Raw genomic sequence first — 19,556 nt, 5'->3', positions numbered from 1 at the left:
TTTTGGCTCCTACCTCAAAGCACACTGTGCGCTGTCGATCCTACGTGCTGCACAATAATATTCAATATTTAGTATTTACTGTTATATTCACATAGATCACCGCGATGATGTTGTTTATTATATTGTCCTGTATGTAACATCTGAAAATAAAATAAAATAAACAATAAAAACAAAGGTCAATCAAATGGATCAATACGACAAGGCCGGGATGGTCCACTTGGTAAAGTAAATCCGTTGGGCATCTTTCTTGGCCTTTAGACAATAATTCTGATGGCAAAAGAAGCAAACGGGACAGGCGGGGGACAGTTTGTTTGCATTCATTTATGCACGGCTCTCTTGAGGTCCCGCCACAGCATTTCAGTCGGGTTGATGTCTGGACTTTGACTGGGCCGTTGCAACACTTTGATTCTTTTTCAGCACGTCTGTTGGAGATTTGGTGCTGTGCTTGGGATCACTGTCCTCTTTCAAGTAACAATCTGAGCTGAGCTTCAGCCGTCGATCAGACTCTAGAATACTTTGGCATACAGAAGAGTTCACGGTCAACAACAGGTTGTGTGGCAGCAAAACAAACCTGAAACATCCCCCCTCCACCGTCACGTTGACCGTTGGTACGAGGTGTAGGTGCTGATATGCTGTTTTTGGAGTTCCCCAGATGTGATGCTTTGCATTACAGCCAAACGTCTGTCAGAAGGACGTTGTTACAGAACTGTGGCCGTACTGCCATCTTCTTTTTAGAGAGGTTTTTTCCTGCAACGCTTACAAACAGCCGATGCTTGTTCAGTCTTTTTCTGATTACTTTAATGCTTAACATGCTAACCGAGGCCTGTAGAGCCTGAGATGTAGCACTTGAATTTTTGCAGTTCCTTTGAGCATTGCACGGCCTGACTTTGGGATGAATTGGTCGTCATGTTCGATCAAGCTTGAGGCATTGTGTTAATACACACCTCAATTCTACCCTCTCGTTTCCCGAAGCAGTAAGGCTGTGTGTAGTTTTCCATTGGATTCCTTAGAAAACTTTTTGCACAGGTCCTGTTTAAAGATGACTCCACGATGACTCATAAATGCATCTGAAAACATTATGTGTATGTAAATCAATTTATTGCAAGAAGATCACTGGGAACAAGGTGAAGGTGTCCATCTGTCCCTGCCCAGAGCTCCTCATCAACAAAAATGAGGATTTACAAACAAGTTAACAGACATGAGCATAAAATGACAAGAATTAGCTGAAACTAAGTGCTGTAGGCCTACATCCTAAATACTGTATATATCTCAAATATAACTGCTCATCAGAAGTTATTCCAACACCTGCGTTTATGATAGCATATTCCTCCTGATATGTACAGCATAATCAAGACAGTGCCTTTAAGATGTTGCATTAAAATTACACACAAAATAATCAGAACTATGAAAGAGGCATGCAAAAGCGAACAGTATATGTCACTACGTAGCCTACCTGAAAATATCCCCCCACACACCCAAAGCGCAGCCTCGCTGAAGGCATAGCGCAGCTCTACAGCGCCATCCTGTGACTGCAGGACGCTTTGAATTGATCAGATTCAAGAACTGAAATAAAAAGTCCACATTTTCTTTGAACACATGCTGAAACAATGTGACTGTAATGTTCTAACAGTGGTGCTCAAATACGCAGAGAAGAACAGCCACGAGCCTCAAATACAAGAGACGGCACAGTAATTGAAGCACTGTTGTGAAAGTTCAAAGTCTGGTGTTTTTCCTGAAAAGAAATCCGTTACATCTGCATCTCATCCCTAATTTAACACGTGAGGGCGACATATCAGAACATGTGAGAGGTTTGTAAAGGCTGACATTTCCATCCTTTGTCTCCAAATCCACTGTGTTTAAACTAATATAAATGCAACATTTCCAAACTATACAAAACTTATAAATTATAAAGTTCTATTCTTAAATATAAACAACATCAAGTCAGTTTCCAGTACTTAGATTATATATTAGGTACAGTACATTGTACACAGCTTCCACTGAAATCACTGTACACGATCCAAAAGGCTGAAACTGGAGGTCAGACGTGATCTTCGAATAAATTAATTCATAAATAAATCACGATTACGTCTTCCCAGTTACATCCTCGGCATGCTTTGCATCTGCTCCAGATTGTGGCACGCGCTCACTCACGCACACACACACACAAACACGCTGTGCATTCGACTCTTAAGTCCAAATCTACAAGTTCGGCTAATCTAAAAATACTTTTGGCTTTAAGGAATAACGTTACACTCGACTGAGACTAAAAGCTAACTTTTCAATAAAGTACGAGACGTCTACCGCCTACAGGGAAGTTTAACTTCAGTAGTTACATGTTTACCTGCAGACGCTTTGCAATAGAATATTAAAAGAAATAAATCTCTAATCCATAAAGTGACGGTGCTGGATGTCAGTTCCAGGTAGATCCCTTTCATTGTGTGGGAAAATTTAAAGCCCACATCTACTCAGGTACGACAAACAAAACAAAACAGCCAAGAGCAGACTTTATGTGATAAATATCTCTGTGACAGTGCAAAGCTAGAGCTGTGGCTGTTACAGCATGCTGTGTGGGCTGGAAGGAGACATGTTGAAGCATTTTGAGCCTAAAGGAAAACACAGAATATTTCGGCTTTGCAAGACCGATCCAGTTGTGCATAAGAGGATTCCACACAAAAGCTGATAGAAGTACTTCTAATATATACACAGAAAGCCAGTTTTTGCTTAAAAATTACTTAATCGTGTGCTTTATATCCAAACTTGTAGAAAGAGTAACAAACAATCCAGCCAAAAATCGCTGACTTCTCTCTTTTCTCGCCTCAGTCAGTCAGTTACAGTAGCAGCTTGTTCACCAACAGTAGCCTAATTGTCGGTGTTAATACAGTTAAGTTTACTCCAGCCAACGTTTTGGTTCATTATACATGATTGGCAGCAATCCCGCCGCTGGCACTTTCTCTTCGCACCTCCAGAAAATAACCCCAAAACATCCGACGTCCTTCTGTCCGCCACTCGTGTGTATTGCACCAAATATAAATCATACAGAACTCTATTTTTCTATTAAGTAATAGGTAGGACTTTGTTTGGAGGTGCCATGAAACTGGAAGCCAGGTGAGGTTCCCCCATCAGCCAGAGGAAGAATTAGTAGAAGAAGAAGAAGAAGAAGAGGAGAAGGCGGGAGGGTCAGTGGATGTCTCTGCACATGGGGAGGTTGACGAAAGTGAAAACGTTGAACTCGATGAGGACGGAGAAGGACAGAAAGATGGCGTACAAGATGAGGCAGGCCAAGCCCAGTCGCCAGTCCAGAGTCCACTTGTTCAAATGGACGCCGAGGACCTGAACGAAGAAGACACGATTAGAGACACACCGCACAAAGATAAGAAGAGTGGATGCAACTATGAAACAATTCCTGACTTAAAAGAGCTGCAATGCAAAGCCTTTATTGGTTTGTCCGGACCTCCCAGGAACAGTCGTCCAGCTCAAGTCCAGCTGTTTACTTCAGGTCGTGTTTCAGTTTTAGGTATTTGCACTTCTTTGCATACTTATATACATCTGACAGCCTTCATTCGCCCTTCATTTCTGACCATCTGCTTGTTTTTGAAAAGCATCTTTTTGGCTTACAAGATATTTGGTGTGAATAAAATATAGGTTTATGACATTTGCAAATTATGGCATTCTTTGGAACTGGCTCCAGTTTTCTGAAATTCCTGCGTTTGTCGATACGTCAAACTAGGTGTTTTATGTGGCTGCAAGTGAACTTGCTCTTCCTCTTGTCTAAATATACTAATTTCAAACCTGTGGTTGACATAGGAGTGTGTGCAACTTGTTTAAACCTCATGTCAGCCGTGTGCTGTCTTTACCCCAGGGCAGGGAAACATAAGTTAAAGCTGTCAGGGACGCCTTCATATCATTGCTCCACAAGTCTGTGCATTCAAAAATGTTAGCTGCAGAAATCTGTGACTTACTGTGAAGAATACTGAGGCCAGTAGGAGAGCCACGGAGTATATGAGTCCTCTGCTGTTAAGTTCGATCTGAAGAAACAGAGAGAGAGGCGCATTTTCACATCATTTTCACCAATGATCCAACATGACCTTAAAATGCAGTTTTTTTGTTTTATTCTAAAGTGTAATGAGACAAATAACACCGTCTCAGTTCACGGTGATGCAGTTTGGTGACAAACAAAGTCTCATTGTTTATGAACTCATTTCTGCTCCAGCAGACGCTCCTCCAGCGGAGCAGGGAACACTCACGATGGAGCCCGTCTTGATGCAGAGCGTTTGCAGCGCCCAGGGCAGACCCAGACCCACCAGGATGTCAAACACATTACTGCCTATGGAGTTGGAGATGGCCATGTCTCCCAGACCTGAGGTGAGGAGAGAAACACTGTCAAAGTCTGTGTTCAGTCGGGAGACAAAGCGATTACGACAAGCAAAACTCTGCTGTGCGACGCTGGACTTCTTATGTGAACGTACCTTGCCGCGCCACTATGACACTAGCCATGCAGTCTGGGACGCTGGTGCCCGCTGCGAGGAAGGTGATGCCCATGATGACGTCAGGGATGCCGAGAGTAAAGCCAATCACAGTCACCTGAGAACAGACAGACATCGTCTCAAGAGACAGACTCTCTGGGAATTCCTCCTTACGCAGGGCGGCAAGATAAATGAATCAATTCTGAGAGTTTCCCTCTGTTTCTGCACTTAATCGAAGGATGTGTGTGTTTTCCATAATGACAGCTGTGTGTCAGTGTTAGAAACGACTCACTATTTATAGACATTTTTGTATCAACTCTACGAGGTTCTGGCTGGACTGTGAATGTAAATATTAATGTGAACTTTTATGTATATAGATGAAAACACATTTGTGATGTTTATCACAAACAGATTGAATGCAATTAGCAACTTGACCCCATTCAGTTCCAAACCGTGGACAGATTGTCTCCATCTCCAAGGCAATGAGGCTGAAAGTTAACTGCAGATGGCTGAAACAATTTTGGCCGTGTTGCCGTCTCCCAACCAGTGTTTTCTCTAGTGTGACTGCAGCATTACATAAGTCAAAAGGATGAAATCATTTAGACGTTTCTAAAAACACGGTTTTAATAGTCTTGAAAGAAACTGTCTCCATGTTTAGAGGGAAAGGATCAGGAGGTGGTTGAGCGAGCCTGACTGGACTCACCATCCACACCATGATGTACGAGAGGCCGGCGATCCAGATGGTGGCTGTGAAGAAGGAGACCATGAACCACCTCTCCCAGCGGCGCTTGCCACAGTTGGGCACCGTGAAGAAGAGAAGCAGGGACAACGGCCACATGATCAGCCACTTGAGCTTGTTACACACACCCGCTGGAATGAATAAGATGTAGTCAGGGTTTAACGTTACACGAAGCTAAAATGAACATTTGCTGAGAGCCGGATCGTCTCATGTACCTGGAACTTTAAAGGGCACCAGGGGGCCCTCTTTGTCATCCTCTTCCTCTCCTTCCTCGTCATTCTCATTGTTCTCGTTGTCCTCATTTTCATTCTCCGTCTCATTCTCCAGCCGCTGAAGTCTGCACCTCCCGTTCACACCCTGCTCGACTCCGCCCATCCCATTCTCTAGGCCCCGCCTCCCTTGCGCCCTGGCTGCAGACTCAGAGTCACCATTCGTGATGCGATTGACTCGAGTCTCCGTGGTGTTGATCAGTCTTTGTCTCTGGAACATTAAAACAATCATTTGGACACTTTGCATTGCTCTCGTGAATTATTTTGTCATTATGCATAAAATACAAAACAGGAAGATATTTCTCTGAGGTAGAAATAAATATTCTTTCCAACTGTGGTTGTTTCCTTTGGATTTAAGCTGAAACTTCAATCTGCAGCAGACAGGTGTCTGAGATATCCAAAAGACAATTAGCATTCATTCCACGTCTTATTTCATCTTCTGCTAAACCCAGACCCAATTATTTGGTTTGTATTTATGCTAAGACTCTGGATTTGGCCAATTTTTCAGCCTAACTTTAGTTGACAAATGTATATTTCTCCTAAGTATGTGAGGAGCATCTGAAACCACACATCCAAGAATAGTTCAGTGTGTAAGTACCTCATTGATCAGCATCCGAGAGGCCATGGTGAGCCGGGTTCTCGGGGAGAAATGACTGGTGATCATGATCCTCATGCCGGCCTCAGAGAAAGACAGCTGGTGGGGGTAGGCAGACAGCAACTCATCCACCATCAGCACAGACGGCGTGCAGTGGAAGTTCGCTAAAAAATAAAAAACAGAAAAATACGTTTGAGCCGATAAAACATTAAATATAAAATCTCGCTGGATTGGAAAATCTTAGCTGTTGTTTGTAAAACACACAGTATGGAGGCACAGTGAAGTACAAGCCTGGAGTCATATCTGCACAGACAGCAAGTTGCATCATTGCCTCAACCCAACCCCTCAAAAATTAATTCATTAATTAATTATATCTCTCCATCCACTGATTTTCTCTGGCTTATCCAAGTCCAGGTCAACCATCCAAGCAGAAATGCCCAGACATCCCTCTCTGCAGCCCCCTTTTCCAAGTCTTCTAGGAGATAATGAGACATTCCTAAACTGAGAAACATAATCTCCCCATGGTCTCCTGGGTCTCCACCAATGCTTCCTCATGGTTTATAATGACTGGAACACCTCGCCCGGGGGGCATAGTTCAATAAAGCCAAGGGAAGTACATCATTGGCAAAAAAGTAGAGATGACATTCTGAGACCACCAAACCCATAAAAGTCTTAAAAGTTATGAAGAGAATCTTGGACAAAGGGCAGGAACAAGCCTGACTTATTGCTGCTAATGCAGATTAAGCTCTCTTGTACAGGGGCTGAATGTTGGGAAGTATGGTGGTCAAATTCCTTTTCCAAGTCCATAAAGCACATGTAGGCTGGTTGGTGAAACTCCCACACACCCTCAAATATCTCCAAGAGAATAAAGAGCTGGTCGACTCCATCACCAGGATGAAAACAGCATTGTTTCTTCTGAATGCAGGATTCGACTTCCCTCACCAGTGCCCTGAAAGTCTATGTCAGGTCTATGTCTACAGCTGAGGAGTGTGATCCCTCTACTGTTGGAACACCACCTCTGATTCCCCTTCTTGAACAGAGGGAACACCACCAGTTTGCCACGTCATTGCAAAGCTGCAGAGATACGTCCACGAGAACGGCATCAAAATCCTTAAGGAGCCTCGAGATAAACGCAAAACCAAAGATCAGATCAGGTCCAACCTAACCTGGAAAAAATGCAGGTTCTGCACATGAATATGAATCAATAGCTATTATAAAACCATGCTCATTGGGTGGGAAAAGGGGGGAAATTACTGTCCAGGAAGACATTTTGTGAGCATTTCCTTGAAACTGTTTTGCCGAGTAACAAGTGAGGAGGGCGACTGTTTCTCACTGGGGCAGCATTCAGAGTATCAGGTGCAAAAGGAGCTGACAGAGCAGGCTGTGCCAGCATCTTGCAGTCCTCTCTTCTGTTGTTCTCAAGCTGTAACTTATTTTTGAGGGCAGAGAGAAAGCTGCAGACGGCAAACAAAACGGCTGACTCTTTGACATTCCTAGCATCCAAAGCAACTCTCAAGCTCTTAAAGAGACACGCCGGGAAGGCTACTGGGTTGCTTATTTGGTTGGAGAAGGTAAATGAATTCAGTTTACCAGTTTATTCAAACTTCTCTGCAAACGTCTTTACGCTGGCTTGTTTCCTGGATGGAAAGAAGCTCGGTGTTCAAACAGAGGGTCATAATCACCGAATACAAAATCTTAGAGTCTGCACAAGTAGTCCTTTGGTACTGTCCTCACCCTTTGCCTGCTTAACACAGAGCAGAATCAAAATAGAAGGAAAGTGCTCCTGCGGCTTTTATATTTATGCAAATTTCAGTGTGCAGAGATGAACAACTGCAACCCACTGAGACACTTTAGAGGACAAGCAGAAGAGGCTCTGATACCTTTTTTAAGCAGGACTGCAGTGGCGTCACACGTGACGTCCTCCAGATCAGTGCTTCCCGTGAGCCCATTGGCCAGATTCACCGAGCCTTTCTTTCGACGGTCGAAGTAGCGATGGGCCCGGCCGTTGAACCTGGCAGTAACAAACGATGACAGACTCAGTAAATCACTGCAACCAGCTGTTTAACTCTCTGAAGCTGACACTCACTTCATGATGAGGATGTAGACCGCATACATCAGGATCAGGACAAGAGATTCCCACCTGCACACAAACACAAGCAAAAGGTTTCACAGTCACTCTTTCCATTTCAAAAGCTCAGTCATATATATTTAGAGTTTTATGGTGAATGTCAATACGCACCAGCACACCTGCTCATCGTAGATGAACTAAAGATGCAAAGACAAAGAGGACACAAGGGGGTCATTAGGTGGAGGAAGTACGTGGGAGTTTAATTAAATCCTGCAGTTCAGCATCTCTGCCGCTAGGGGGCAGACCCAGCTAAGAGCTCAAATCTACAAAAGGGTCCAAATTAAAGATTGTTGTGTTACAGCCAAAATAGTAAACAATGCCAAAAGAAACAAATGGAATATGACACTGACAAATACAAATATAATACATTTAAAAGTTATGTAAAAAGTTGAAATATCATACACCACGGGGCTAAAATTTATGAAGGATAGAAAAGCACTGAAAAAAAGTTCTTTGCAGTAGCTGTACTCTGGTTTATTAACAGTAAACATTTAATATGTACAACCCTTAGACTGATTTTATGAAGTTTTATAAAGATGTCCTGTAAATATAAAATTAGAACTATTTAAAAGTATAATAATAAGTTATTGGATCATTAATGAGGATGTGGAGCAGGGCGTTATTATTCTACAGCTTCAGCTACTCAGTTACAGTTTTATGTAACTGATGTTAGTTACATATCAGTTGTTAAACCATTTCTGCACCGATAACTAAAAAATATGAATTTTGTTTTCATGCTTTTTATGCAAGGTTCTGCATCTGTGCAGAACAGCTCAGTTCAGTTATTTGTAAATGAATATGCAAACCTGCATTTAAGGGACATGATGTGTGACATCACAGTCTCTCTGGTTTCTGTTTATTGGCCAATCACTGAGCAGGCTTTGGTTGCATGCAGGTAAAGAGTCCTTCGGGAGAGTCACAGTTGCTGGAAACCATCGGCTAATCCAATGTATAATTTAATATCAAGAGCTTTTTAATAACTAATCTGTAGTCACGAATATCATCCAGTAAGACTCTTTCACAGCGTCGACACACAAAGCTGTTTGTAAAGTGTGCATAATGATTATTTCATGCAAACAGAACACATGCAAACATGTTTAAACGAAATACTGCGATCTATTATTGGTCTTCTTCTTACTATTAATTGTTTTTTTTGTTTTTTTTGTCATTATTTACAGATTTTTTGTTTGTTTGCGTTTTGATGAGATCATTTAAATCCCTACAAAAATCCCAAAGGAGCCTCTACGGGCTGTAAGCTTGATTTCATTAGCAACCATGCCCTCCTCCCTCTGCTTAGATTAATAAAGGTTTATTTGCATCAGGTCTGAAAAGCTGTCGTAGGAGAGTTATGGTCTCTTAAGACATCACGTGGCCTAAATGCATTTTAGATGCATGGCCTCTGAAGCCACATCAGTCCTGGAGAAACTGCCTCCAACAGCACCGTCTATGCTACTCAAAGATGGCAAAGTAAAACTGTATAACGACATTAATTCGGTAACATAGGTAATTGTAATAGTAATCACAAATTAGCTTAAAAAATGCAATGTCTGCTGTGAGTTTCTCGCCCTGGTCTGAGAGCTCAGCGGTGTTTAAGCATCTTTTTTGTGTTGGTGCTCCTTGTTGGACAGAAACACTCATGTCGCACCTTTTCTTTCTTTTTCTTTGATCCACATTCTGTGTCTCAGGTGAAACAACATTCGCCTCCTCGGTTACTGCAGACCAAGCCTTGTTTTTTGTTTTAAAAAGAAAACCGTCCCACCTGAGGACACCCATCTACTTTCCTCCTGTTTTGGTTTCTTTGCTCAGTTTATTTTTTCGTTAGAAATAAAAATATCTAAAATTGTTCAGATTAGCTAATATAAACATGTTGGACAGGAAGAAACAAAGAGGCCCATTCCCTTTAAACGTGAGAGACACTCCAGTTTATTCTACTGTACAGGAAACATAAGTCAGCCACTGGTTTCCCACATTAACATGCAAGTGTTATTTCATTGCTGTAGTTCATTGAGGTAAGGCTAATTTAGTTTTCAACGTATCATCATACTTCGAATAACTAATATTGTTTTGTATAATCTTTAAAGTAACAAATAGATGCAATGGAGTCAAAAGATCAATATTTCCCCACAAAAAGTTGCACAAAAGTTGACTTGAAACTATGCAGTACTTGAGTAAGCATACATCCTACCACTCCATTGCCTTTGTGCATTGCATTGTGGGAGAGAAACCTACACTTAAAGCTACACTGCTGAGGTAGAAAGTGCAAATGTGTAGTGACTGTAAAGCTGCTAACTATGACCTGCCCTGTAAATTGGCTCAGTAAGTGACTGCATGAGTGCCTCTTCCTGCACTTACTCCACACTTGATCATGTGAACTGTGCATCTACACGTGACTCTGCAGTATAAGCTCTTACCGCAATGAGGGCAGTGACAGAAAACGTGTAATAAATCGAATCTCGGAGTAGAGCCCAGTGAGACAGCTTCACCGCCTGTGAGGGGAAAAAAGGAAAACTGAGAGATAAGCACACTGAAAGTATCCCGCATCAGTTTCTGCTCTCGTACAGAAACACTCAGCCTTCTGACATCATTACCATACTGATGTAAACACAGGAGGTCTTAAGTTAACCTTTTGAATCACAGCCACTGAAAAAGGCAATTGCAGGTTAGCATCCTACATAGAAAAAGAGCCGCTGTGTTTACCGACTTTATGCAATCAGATATAACGCAGGGGCCCACGATGCCGTGACTAACGCTGTAACACGCTCCCCCACAGCGCTCACTGTATATATAAGTGGAGGGTCAGGGGTCACATCTTGAATGTGCCACTCCCAGCTGTGGAATCGTAAAGTTGGATCCCAACAAAATGTTTGCTTTTACTGGGTTTGACTTTGTAGAAGGAACCCGCTACAAACATCTAGCTAAAGGTAATAAGCAGCGGCGAGGTGCACTGGGTGGAACCGAAGATGATTTCACTGCCCCCTCCGAGCCCCCTCCGAGCTCCATCCCAGTGCCTGTCTTTCCCCCTCATTATCCAAGTATGATTACATAATCCACAATCTGGGATTGCATCACTGTTTGGAGTCCAGCGCATATATTTTTCAGAGCAGAGAGCTTATCCTTGTACTTTGCTCATTTCCATGTCCCAGGCATGTCAGATAGCATCAGAGAGACGCTGCTCTACGTGATGCTATCTCTGTATCTCATGTAAAATACACAAAACCAGTGAGGTAAAGTAGAAAAAAGATACAAACAGCCTCTTGTAATCACACTGACATGATGTTTTAAATGTGTCTGAGCAAGGCGGGGAATTAAAAGAAACAAACAAAACACAAAAGCTCCAGAAAAGAATCAAATATAAAACACAAGCGTGATTCCTGATTTGTTCGTTTCCATCATGTTTATCTCCTGACATTACAGCGTTTTAATATTTACTTTGAAATGATGCAGAATATGTATAAAAATGAACTCCCCGCTAAGCGTGCCACAGCTAACATCTGTGACATTAAAGCTCAAACGAACAGCGTGCACTCCTCGCATAAACATGAATTCACCCTCTACCACTCTGTGGTTGCTCGGTATTTAAAGGTGACATTAGGCCGCCGGTTGCGTGCTGTGAAAATGCCACCGGGTCAGCAGCGAGCTCAGCCAGTGTAACGCTGCTATGACATCATACCTGGCCGGCGAAGAAGCCACACACGCCGATGATGCAGAGGATGTTGAAGACGGCTGAGCCCACGATGGTCCCGACGCCGACGTCGCCACGGGTGATAAAAACTCCTGCAGGGAGAGTGAGCCAACACGCGCACGCACACACACACACACACACACACACACACACACACACACACACACACACACACACACACACGCGATGAGGTCCACAGAGAGCAGAGCACACGTAGCATCTGCAGTGGTGACAAACAGATGTCACACAACTGTCAAAGTACTTGACTCAAACACACGTGCCAGCAGAGGGGTGCGTGTCCCAGCGCTGCACTTTATGTTAACGATAGAGAGAAAGCATCACTGTGGACCTGTTATACTTTCCCTTACTCTCTGACGATGATACATTTCAAATTCTAATTCTTTTGAGCCAAAAGCCAAAGCTTCACAGTGCTACAAACACTCGGATTCATACGTTTTTCCTGCTCTATCTATTTGTATCTGTACAGAGAGGGGATGTCAGCCATTTAGAAGAAAGCAGGTTTAAAACAGAGGAGCTAAGGTTAACCTGAACACTGCACCAAGGCCCAATAACAGATAAATAAGGATTATTTCAAACTGTGAATCAAGCAAAGCTACTCTAGTAGAGTCTTAGAGTAAAACTATAAAGCTGGAAATGAGCTGAATATGTCACCTTGAACTTAAACAAAAGAAAGTATGGTAAACACATTTGGCACATTTACATATTTATAACATATTTATAACTTATTGCAGCTAAATTTAACAGTACCCTTCACCCACCAGTAACACTGTATTAGTGCCATTAGTGTGATTTTGAATATTTAAAGCCATGTTCACTGCATGTGTCTTGGGATAAAAGCATTCAAAGCCATGGCTGCTGCCTGCCTAAAGCAGCACTGCAGCTCCAGCTGTCAGAGTTAGAGCAGAGGATGTAGACTGATGGAGGGATGGGCGTAGAAATGTTGTACCTATGATGGATGTGAAGAGCTCTGGAGCCGAGCTGCCAGCGGCCATAAAGGTCGCACCTGCGACGTCCTCGCTGAGATTGAGACGCTGAGAAGCAAGAGATCGGAAGATTAAGAAAATTTCAACAGGGAAAAAGGTGCAGTTTCAAAATCCAGACAAGACTGAAGGATTTTAGAAAACTTTTGGGAGAATAAATAAATGTAACTAATTTGGGCTAATGAGTAAATACAAAGTCTGGTTGTTTATTTCTCAATCAAATACAGAAAAAAGGGTCTCTGCTACTGGCAAAAGAAATCATGTTTTTACAAAAAAGAGTCTAAAAAACAGAAAAATATTCCTGTTTGGCGAACATGACGATTCATATTCAAAGAGTGAGTCGGATATTCTGCTATTTTTATGCTGGCGAAGTACATTAAAGTCTTAAAACAGAGAAAGAAAACTCCTTATCAGGATAAAAACTGGCAGAAACAACTTTCTTTCTTTCTTCTGCGAGGACAAAGACAGTATCAGCGTTGATGAGTTCCTATTTCTGGGAGATGGGAAAAGCACTTAATAAAAATGAAATAGAGTTCAAATGTGTTTGTCAAAGCAAATACGTCAGCAATAAACATCCAGCTCTGAATATCAGTATCTGTGGTTCATCTGAAACTGTAACTCTTTAAATTTCTTGACTCTCCAACATAAGTTCCCCAGCTGAGTGACTATATTTTGAAAATCTTGATTAATACCTCACATAACTTCTCCAGGGAGGGGACGAAGTAGTCATCGCAGACGACGGCCAGAGCGCAAAACATGTATATGGTCTGTGAAGAGACAGAAAGAGCCTTAAAGATTACAGTGAAGGAGAAACACTGTGCTTTATGTGATTTGATCTATTTAAACTGAACAGCAACAAGAGATGTTGTTATTCTGCATCAAACAAATTCCAGAATGGTACAAGAAAGAATACCTTTCTGCTTAAATTTATATGTAAATTACCCTAAAAATAAGTCACAGATCTGGGCCCATGACAATTCAGTGGAGTCCATTAACAGATCGGACATTAAACATTCAGGAAACACATACAGCAGGCCCACACGCTTAACTTTTTAAAACAGGGAAGTTAGTTTTCTCTCCTGAAGCATGCTGGCATAAAAAAAAATTCCAGGTCTGGAAGTTTGCAACCAAAACATGACCTCTGACCTTGTAAATGTAACCGAGCTGGTTGATGCTTAGTAAAGACGCTGGATTTGTGATTCCTTCTAAGCTTTTACTGTGTAGCTGAGCAGACATTACATGCAAACAGCTTGACTCTGGGGGCAAAGACTGGGCCGTTAGACATTTTTCTTACTGCGTACATGCACTGTGCACTCTATGAACAGCTATGGGAAACCCCCATTATTCAACAATAGTAGTCAGCCAAAGCTAATATAGTTATTTATAGACATGCTTAAATTCAGCCTAATTCTAAAACCAAGAGGAAATCAGAAGTTCTTTTTTTAATTGTTTTTTTAAAAGGTTTTTATGGTTATTCTGCTCTTTTCAACTATAATTTATTTGTCTCTCCTTTATGGTACCAGCAATATCTTAGTCACTGCAAAAGAGACTAAAGTGCAAACATATGGATTTAATCAGTGAGTAGTAATCTGCATAATATATAATCTATTTCTATAACATAGTAAATCTACAAAGGGAACTTAAGTATTATGCAGATGGACTGGATAGCCAACCAATCACAGCAGATGGCCCCGCCCCTCCCTGAGCCTGGTTCTGCTGGAGGTTTCTTCCTGTTAAAAGGGAGTTTTTCCTTCCCACTGTCGCCAAAGTGCTTGATCACAGGGGGTCATATGATTGTTGGGTTTTTCTCTGTATGTATTATTGTACGATCTACTGTACAATATAAAGACACTTGAGGCGACTGTTGTTGTGATTTGGCGCTGTACAAATAAAACTGAATTGAACTGAAAATAGAACTCAGCTTATAATGAATAATAGTTAATAAAAATAAATCAAACTTGTATCCACAATAAGTTTCAGATTATTGCAACAATAAAATACGAGTTCATCATCTGCAAATAGATTAAAATTACCTTAAGAAGAGTCACCATAAGAAGAAATGTACATAATAGACCGAATACTGAATACTGCCAGCTTTACACATGAAAACATGTTTGAATAACACAGAAAAAATATTTGACAAAAAAAGCTGAAAAACTTTAAATTAAACCCTAAACATAAATATTCCATTACAAACACACAGATCACATCATCTTAAAAAGAATAAACCCAAAACTCTGAACATGAATTCTTGTTGATCACGTGCAACATACGTTACATCAGTGATCTGGATTAAAAGGCAGCCTGTGACACTGAAAACTGTCATATTAGATGTTACATCAACTTCTCTGGCATCACATAATAGATCCCACACAAAGAAATGGAGACGGGGTGGAGATCAAAGACAGGTGGCGATGATCAAAAGCAGTAGTGATGACAGAGTGACTGCTAATGTGTGAACAAAGGAGAAACGCTCTCACACACTGCAATAACAAAACCTTTACAGTTAGACCGACGAGGGAGTGATCACGCTCTTCGTGCCCGGAGATCAGTCACATTTCACCGAGCAACCACAAACTCTACTTCCTGATTCTGACAGCAGGTGAGAGCGAGCACGTTATGTGTTTGAGTGCCAAAAGCAAAAGGTCAGAGGTCACATGTAATCCTGCTAACTGGGTTTAACACAGATTTAGAGCTGAGATAGAGGGTGGGAGAAAGCGTCTTCAGCCACAGAGACGTATGCTGACTGCACACTTGTTTCTATGTGTGCACGTGTGAATTGAGTCGAGGAAGTCCTTCAGTCCGAGCTTGTGTTTGTGTTTTTTCGGAGAAGTGATGATCCCAGCGCTAACGAGCTGTGCGGGACTGGAGAGTGAGTCAGCAGCACAGCTGCTGGGAGAGAAGTTGGGAGCACGATACTGCGATTTAAAAAACAAAAAAAAATTTAAACTGAAGCATGAACAAAGCATGCTTCCATTTTTAAAAACCACAAATACTCATGGTCAATTATAGCTTTCCCAGTTCAGCTTCACTTATGGCTGCATCACACGGAAATGTGAGGGAAAAGACAGCAGTGTTTAAATCTGCATCCCTCTGTGGTCAACCTGAGTCGCAGGATGGCCTGGAATAAAATTTAACTTCAGCATTTACAAGCACTGTGCAGAGAGTATCTGCACAGAGGAGCAGCTGCATGTTTTCCAAAATGTCACAATTTGAGCTTCATGCTCAATATTTCATATTTTTAAACAGGTAAATGGTTAATGAAGGAGATCGCAGGGCGTTTCACAAAGTCACAAGCACAGGAAAATCAGAGCTTTTAAAGTTTCTACTGAAGAAAATATCAAAGTGAATCACAGCCAACGACTAAGGCGAGTTTAAGGCCTTTGAGTTTGTTTGTCCAGCATCTATGATCACTCGTGACTTCAGGAGAGATCCACGTGTAGCTTGTAATTTCTGGGCTGAAAAACATATTTAATCTTTTTCGAAACTGTAACCACGTCTATTTTACACCCAGTCTAAGTGTAACAATCTAGAGACAAATCTTTTTCTCTATAACCTCTATAAACTGCGCCATTTTCATGCCCGTGATGTAGAGAAACAGAAACAAGCACTGGCATCTTGGATCTCTGATCATTCAATGGAGAAAGCTCAACAAATGCGTTTTGGGTAAACTTTGAAGAGTCTTATCGCCATGTGACCGGTGGCTCCTCAGAACAAGTTAAAAGGTCTCCTTTTACCTAGAATTTGGCATCAGGCTCATCTTCTAGCTGTGATTCCTTTCATAAAAGTCATTTTCTAATATATTGATTTTAAGTTTCGAGTTGATCTTCTGCTTTTTTTCACCGGACGTTATTGATTTCAAGGCTTATTATTATTAAGTTCAAGGCTTGACCCAGGAAAAAAAAAAGCAAACAGCTTGGACTGAGTTTTGTGACCAAATGAGAGACGTGGATTTGTGGTTGTAAAACTGAGTCACTTGGTTTAAGGCCAACATTAGAAGAGACTGCCCAGCTTTGGAGAGCTAAACTTTTGCCTCTAATTGTTTTTTGAAGGACTCGTTGTCAATGCCAAACAGGGCAAATGTGGACTTTTTGTCACGTGTCTTTACAAATACGTTGCAAACGGAAACAAGAGCATCTTTGTATACTCAGCTCACAGACTCTTCTAGATCCAAATAAACTTCTGGGTTTAAGTGCTCGACGGGTTCCTGTAGGATGTTGAGAGGATATCCAAGGCTTGGTGAAAGGCCAAGTTGAGATCAAGTCTGGAAAAACCTCGTAAACTCACCTTGAGTTAGGACTATTTACTATTCCCAGGCTCGGGAAAGTAATCCATCCGAAAACTTCTTGGAAACCCACTTTGTCCCACTTTGGGTAAGTCAAATGCATAAATTGCATGTCATACTTCAGACACACACAATCACAGTCTGAACATTTCTTATTTTGTTTTAAAGGCAGCCTGTTACAGCAGCGTTTTATTCTCAGCTGCGGGGCACGATTGTCCTCCCGCTGTACACAGAAAAAAGCACAATGACATCGGCTATGAAAGGACACTGAACATTATTTTAAAGGTTAAAAAAATAGATGGAGCTTATATTCACCTGCTATTTTGCACTGATTTCTAAACACCCAAGCATCCCAGTAAAGGTTCTGCAGCAGCTCAGAGGGTGGCTGCAAAGTGAGACACGGCAAACGCTTCATTGTTTAGTCCTGTGGAGATGCTGCAGGAGCTTCCATTATGATGAAACCCCTCAGAGACCATCAGCACAATGCAACATGGATCATCGCGTGCTCAAACATTCTGCATGCTTTGTCGCTCACGCCACAGCGATGAAAGAAGGCCCCATCATAGTTTGGGCCTCGCATGGTGACCTCTGCTGGGTCCCACTGCAAAGGCTGTGTGTTTGTTGAATTGCCGGATGGGAAAAGATGCGGCTGGCACTGAGCTGCAGCTCAGTCTGGAATACTGTAATCCAAACACCAAAGATATTTCCAAATGCTTTGATTTATATTTGGTGGCATGGCTCTTTTCTGGGAGGAGAACCGGGGACAGAGATGGTTGCAAATCAGCTTGCAAAGGTGCATCTGCAACTGTGAGCAGGCTAAAGCAGCTTAAACTGTGGGCCTTATATGAGAGTTTGCAGTCAGATGTGTAGAAGCCATCAGCTGATATGAGATTGACTTTGAACTAACCCTGAGTTTGTTTATTAGCATGGCAAAGTTACACCAGTGGTTAGCACTTCTGCCTCAGTTTGAGGAGCTGGTGGAAATGTGGAAAAGGAGAGATGTTCTTTATATTTTCAATCAAATTTAGATGTAAATGGATGTTTTTCTTCTTTTTAGCTTGAATTTTTTTAAACCTCAGCATTTTCAGGCAGTATCGGTTAGACAACTGGTAGAGCCGTCCTTTCAGTGGGTTTTCAGCATCGCCATTATTTAACCCACTGGGCTGTGATGGGCGGCAGGTCTTCTAAAACAATGTGCATTTTGTTTCCATGTGTTCATGAAAATGAAGGCTTTGGATGCACAAACCATCTGGGAATTTTTGGATGAGTAAGTAAAATCTCCAACGTGGATACAGGGGAACGGATGCAGAGCTGTGTTGGTGAAGGCAAACTTACACACAGGACATGCAAGGCCACGGCTCCTTCTGTCCTCTCTTTGTTCGTGAACAGGTCCGTAGGGAACTCGTGCACAGCTGCAAGAGACAGAAAGCCAGGATCAGGACACTTCATACAGTAACGCTCAGTGGGTTTTATCAGAGGATGCTGCACAGAACACGTTTCCAATGCTCTGCAGAAGCTTAAACTCGGTCCCTTCCAGAGAGTTACTTAAACTTAAACCAAGCATGCGACGACCGTCAAACGGTGTCCTCCCAGGCACTGCGTACGAGTACCCTACCTCAGAGAGAAGAGTGAAATGGAAAACAGTAGGAGGACGAAGAGAGGGCAAAGAGGAGAGAGCACCGTAAAAATAGAGCACGGGATATTTAAGGTACAGCAAGTGGGATGGAGAGCAAAGAAGAGAGAAAGGGTGATGGGAGTTTAACCACAATCTTTCAGCTTGAGAATGTGAGTACAACGGAGGATCAGCTGTGTGTGAGCACAAGGAAAAGACGGAGAGAACATAAAGGAGGGGGTTTGGCCTTAAAAGGTGGCAGGGGTTATTCCACCGCCTCTCTGTGGCTTCCTCACTGACTCTCTGAGTGACAGGCACTCGGGTGCCGGCGAGAGTCGAGGAAGCTCTCCTTCTCGCCCCTTAAGCGTCGAGTCATCCTTGTCATCATCTCCACCCACACAAACCAGAAGTCACTGCTAACATGTGTTACATATTTCGGAGATAACAGGGGAAGGTTGGACAGCTATCAGGCATAGATTTGGGCTATCAAGTGCTAAGCCACGAGAAATCACAAAACATCAGAAATATTTTACTGATTAGCTTCAGAGTCAAGTAAAAAAGCACAGTCCTGTATTTTCATGAGATTTTATTCATGTTTGGTTTTGAATCCCAGAGACTGCATTACATTCCAGCATATGATGATAATATAATAATGGAGAAAATGTACAAATTAGTACATAAAAAAATCACGAGAATGTTTCAACTACTTGTGATTGGCTGGTTTGCAACAGCTTTGGAATAATAACAGCCAACAGGCTGTTTTGGATTGATGTGTGGGTAAC

At 42.1% G+C, this 19,556-nt stretch overlaps 1 protein-coding gene across 1 annotated transcript; it reads right to left on the bottom strand.

Moving 5' to 3' along the window:
• Window positions 1-1,086: 1,086 nt before the first annotated feature.
• Window positions 1,087-18,611, bottom strand: LOC102216073 (sodium/potassium/calcium exchanger 3). The gene is made up of 15 exons (XM_013914099.1): window positions 18,498-18,611; window positions 13,570-13,644; window positions 12,844-12,928; window positions 11,865-11,968; window positions 10,606-10,680; window positions 8,306-8,331; window positions 8,153-8,206; window positions 7,947-8,077; window positions 6,070-6,230; window positions 5,418-5,682; window positions 5,167-5,333; window positions 4,467-4,581; window positions 4,245-4,357; window positions 3,960-4,025; window positions 1,087-3,330 (listed from the first exon to the last, which is right to left on the bottom strand). Exons 1-15 carry the CDS (start codon window positions 18,609-18,611, stop codon window positions 3,178-3,180), a joined length of 1,704 nt encoding a protein of 567 aa, XP_013769553.1. The 3' UTR covers window positions 1,087-3,177.
• Between the last annotated feature and the right edge of the window lie 945 nt (window positions 18,612-19,556).

Source organism: Pundamilia nyererei, unplaced genomic scaffold (assembly GCF_000239375.1).
Source record: "Pundamilia nyererei isolate P.nyererei 1_Seehausen unplaced genomic scaffold, PunNye1.0 scaffold00171, whole genome shotgun sequence".
Taxonomy (NCBI): domain Eukaryota; kingdom Metazoa; phylum Chordata; class Actinopteri; order Cichliformes; family Cichlidae; genus Pundamilia; species Pundamilia nyererei.
Note: the sequence above shows the minus strand (reverse complement) of the source record. Positions and strands in the feature narration are given on the sequence as shown.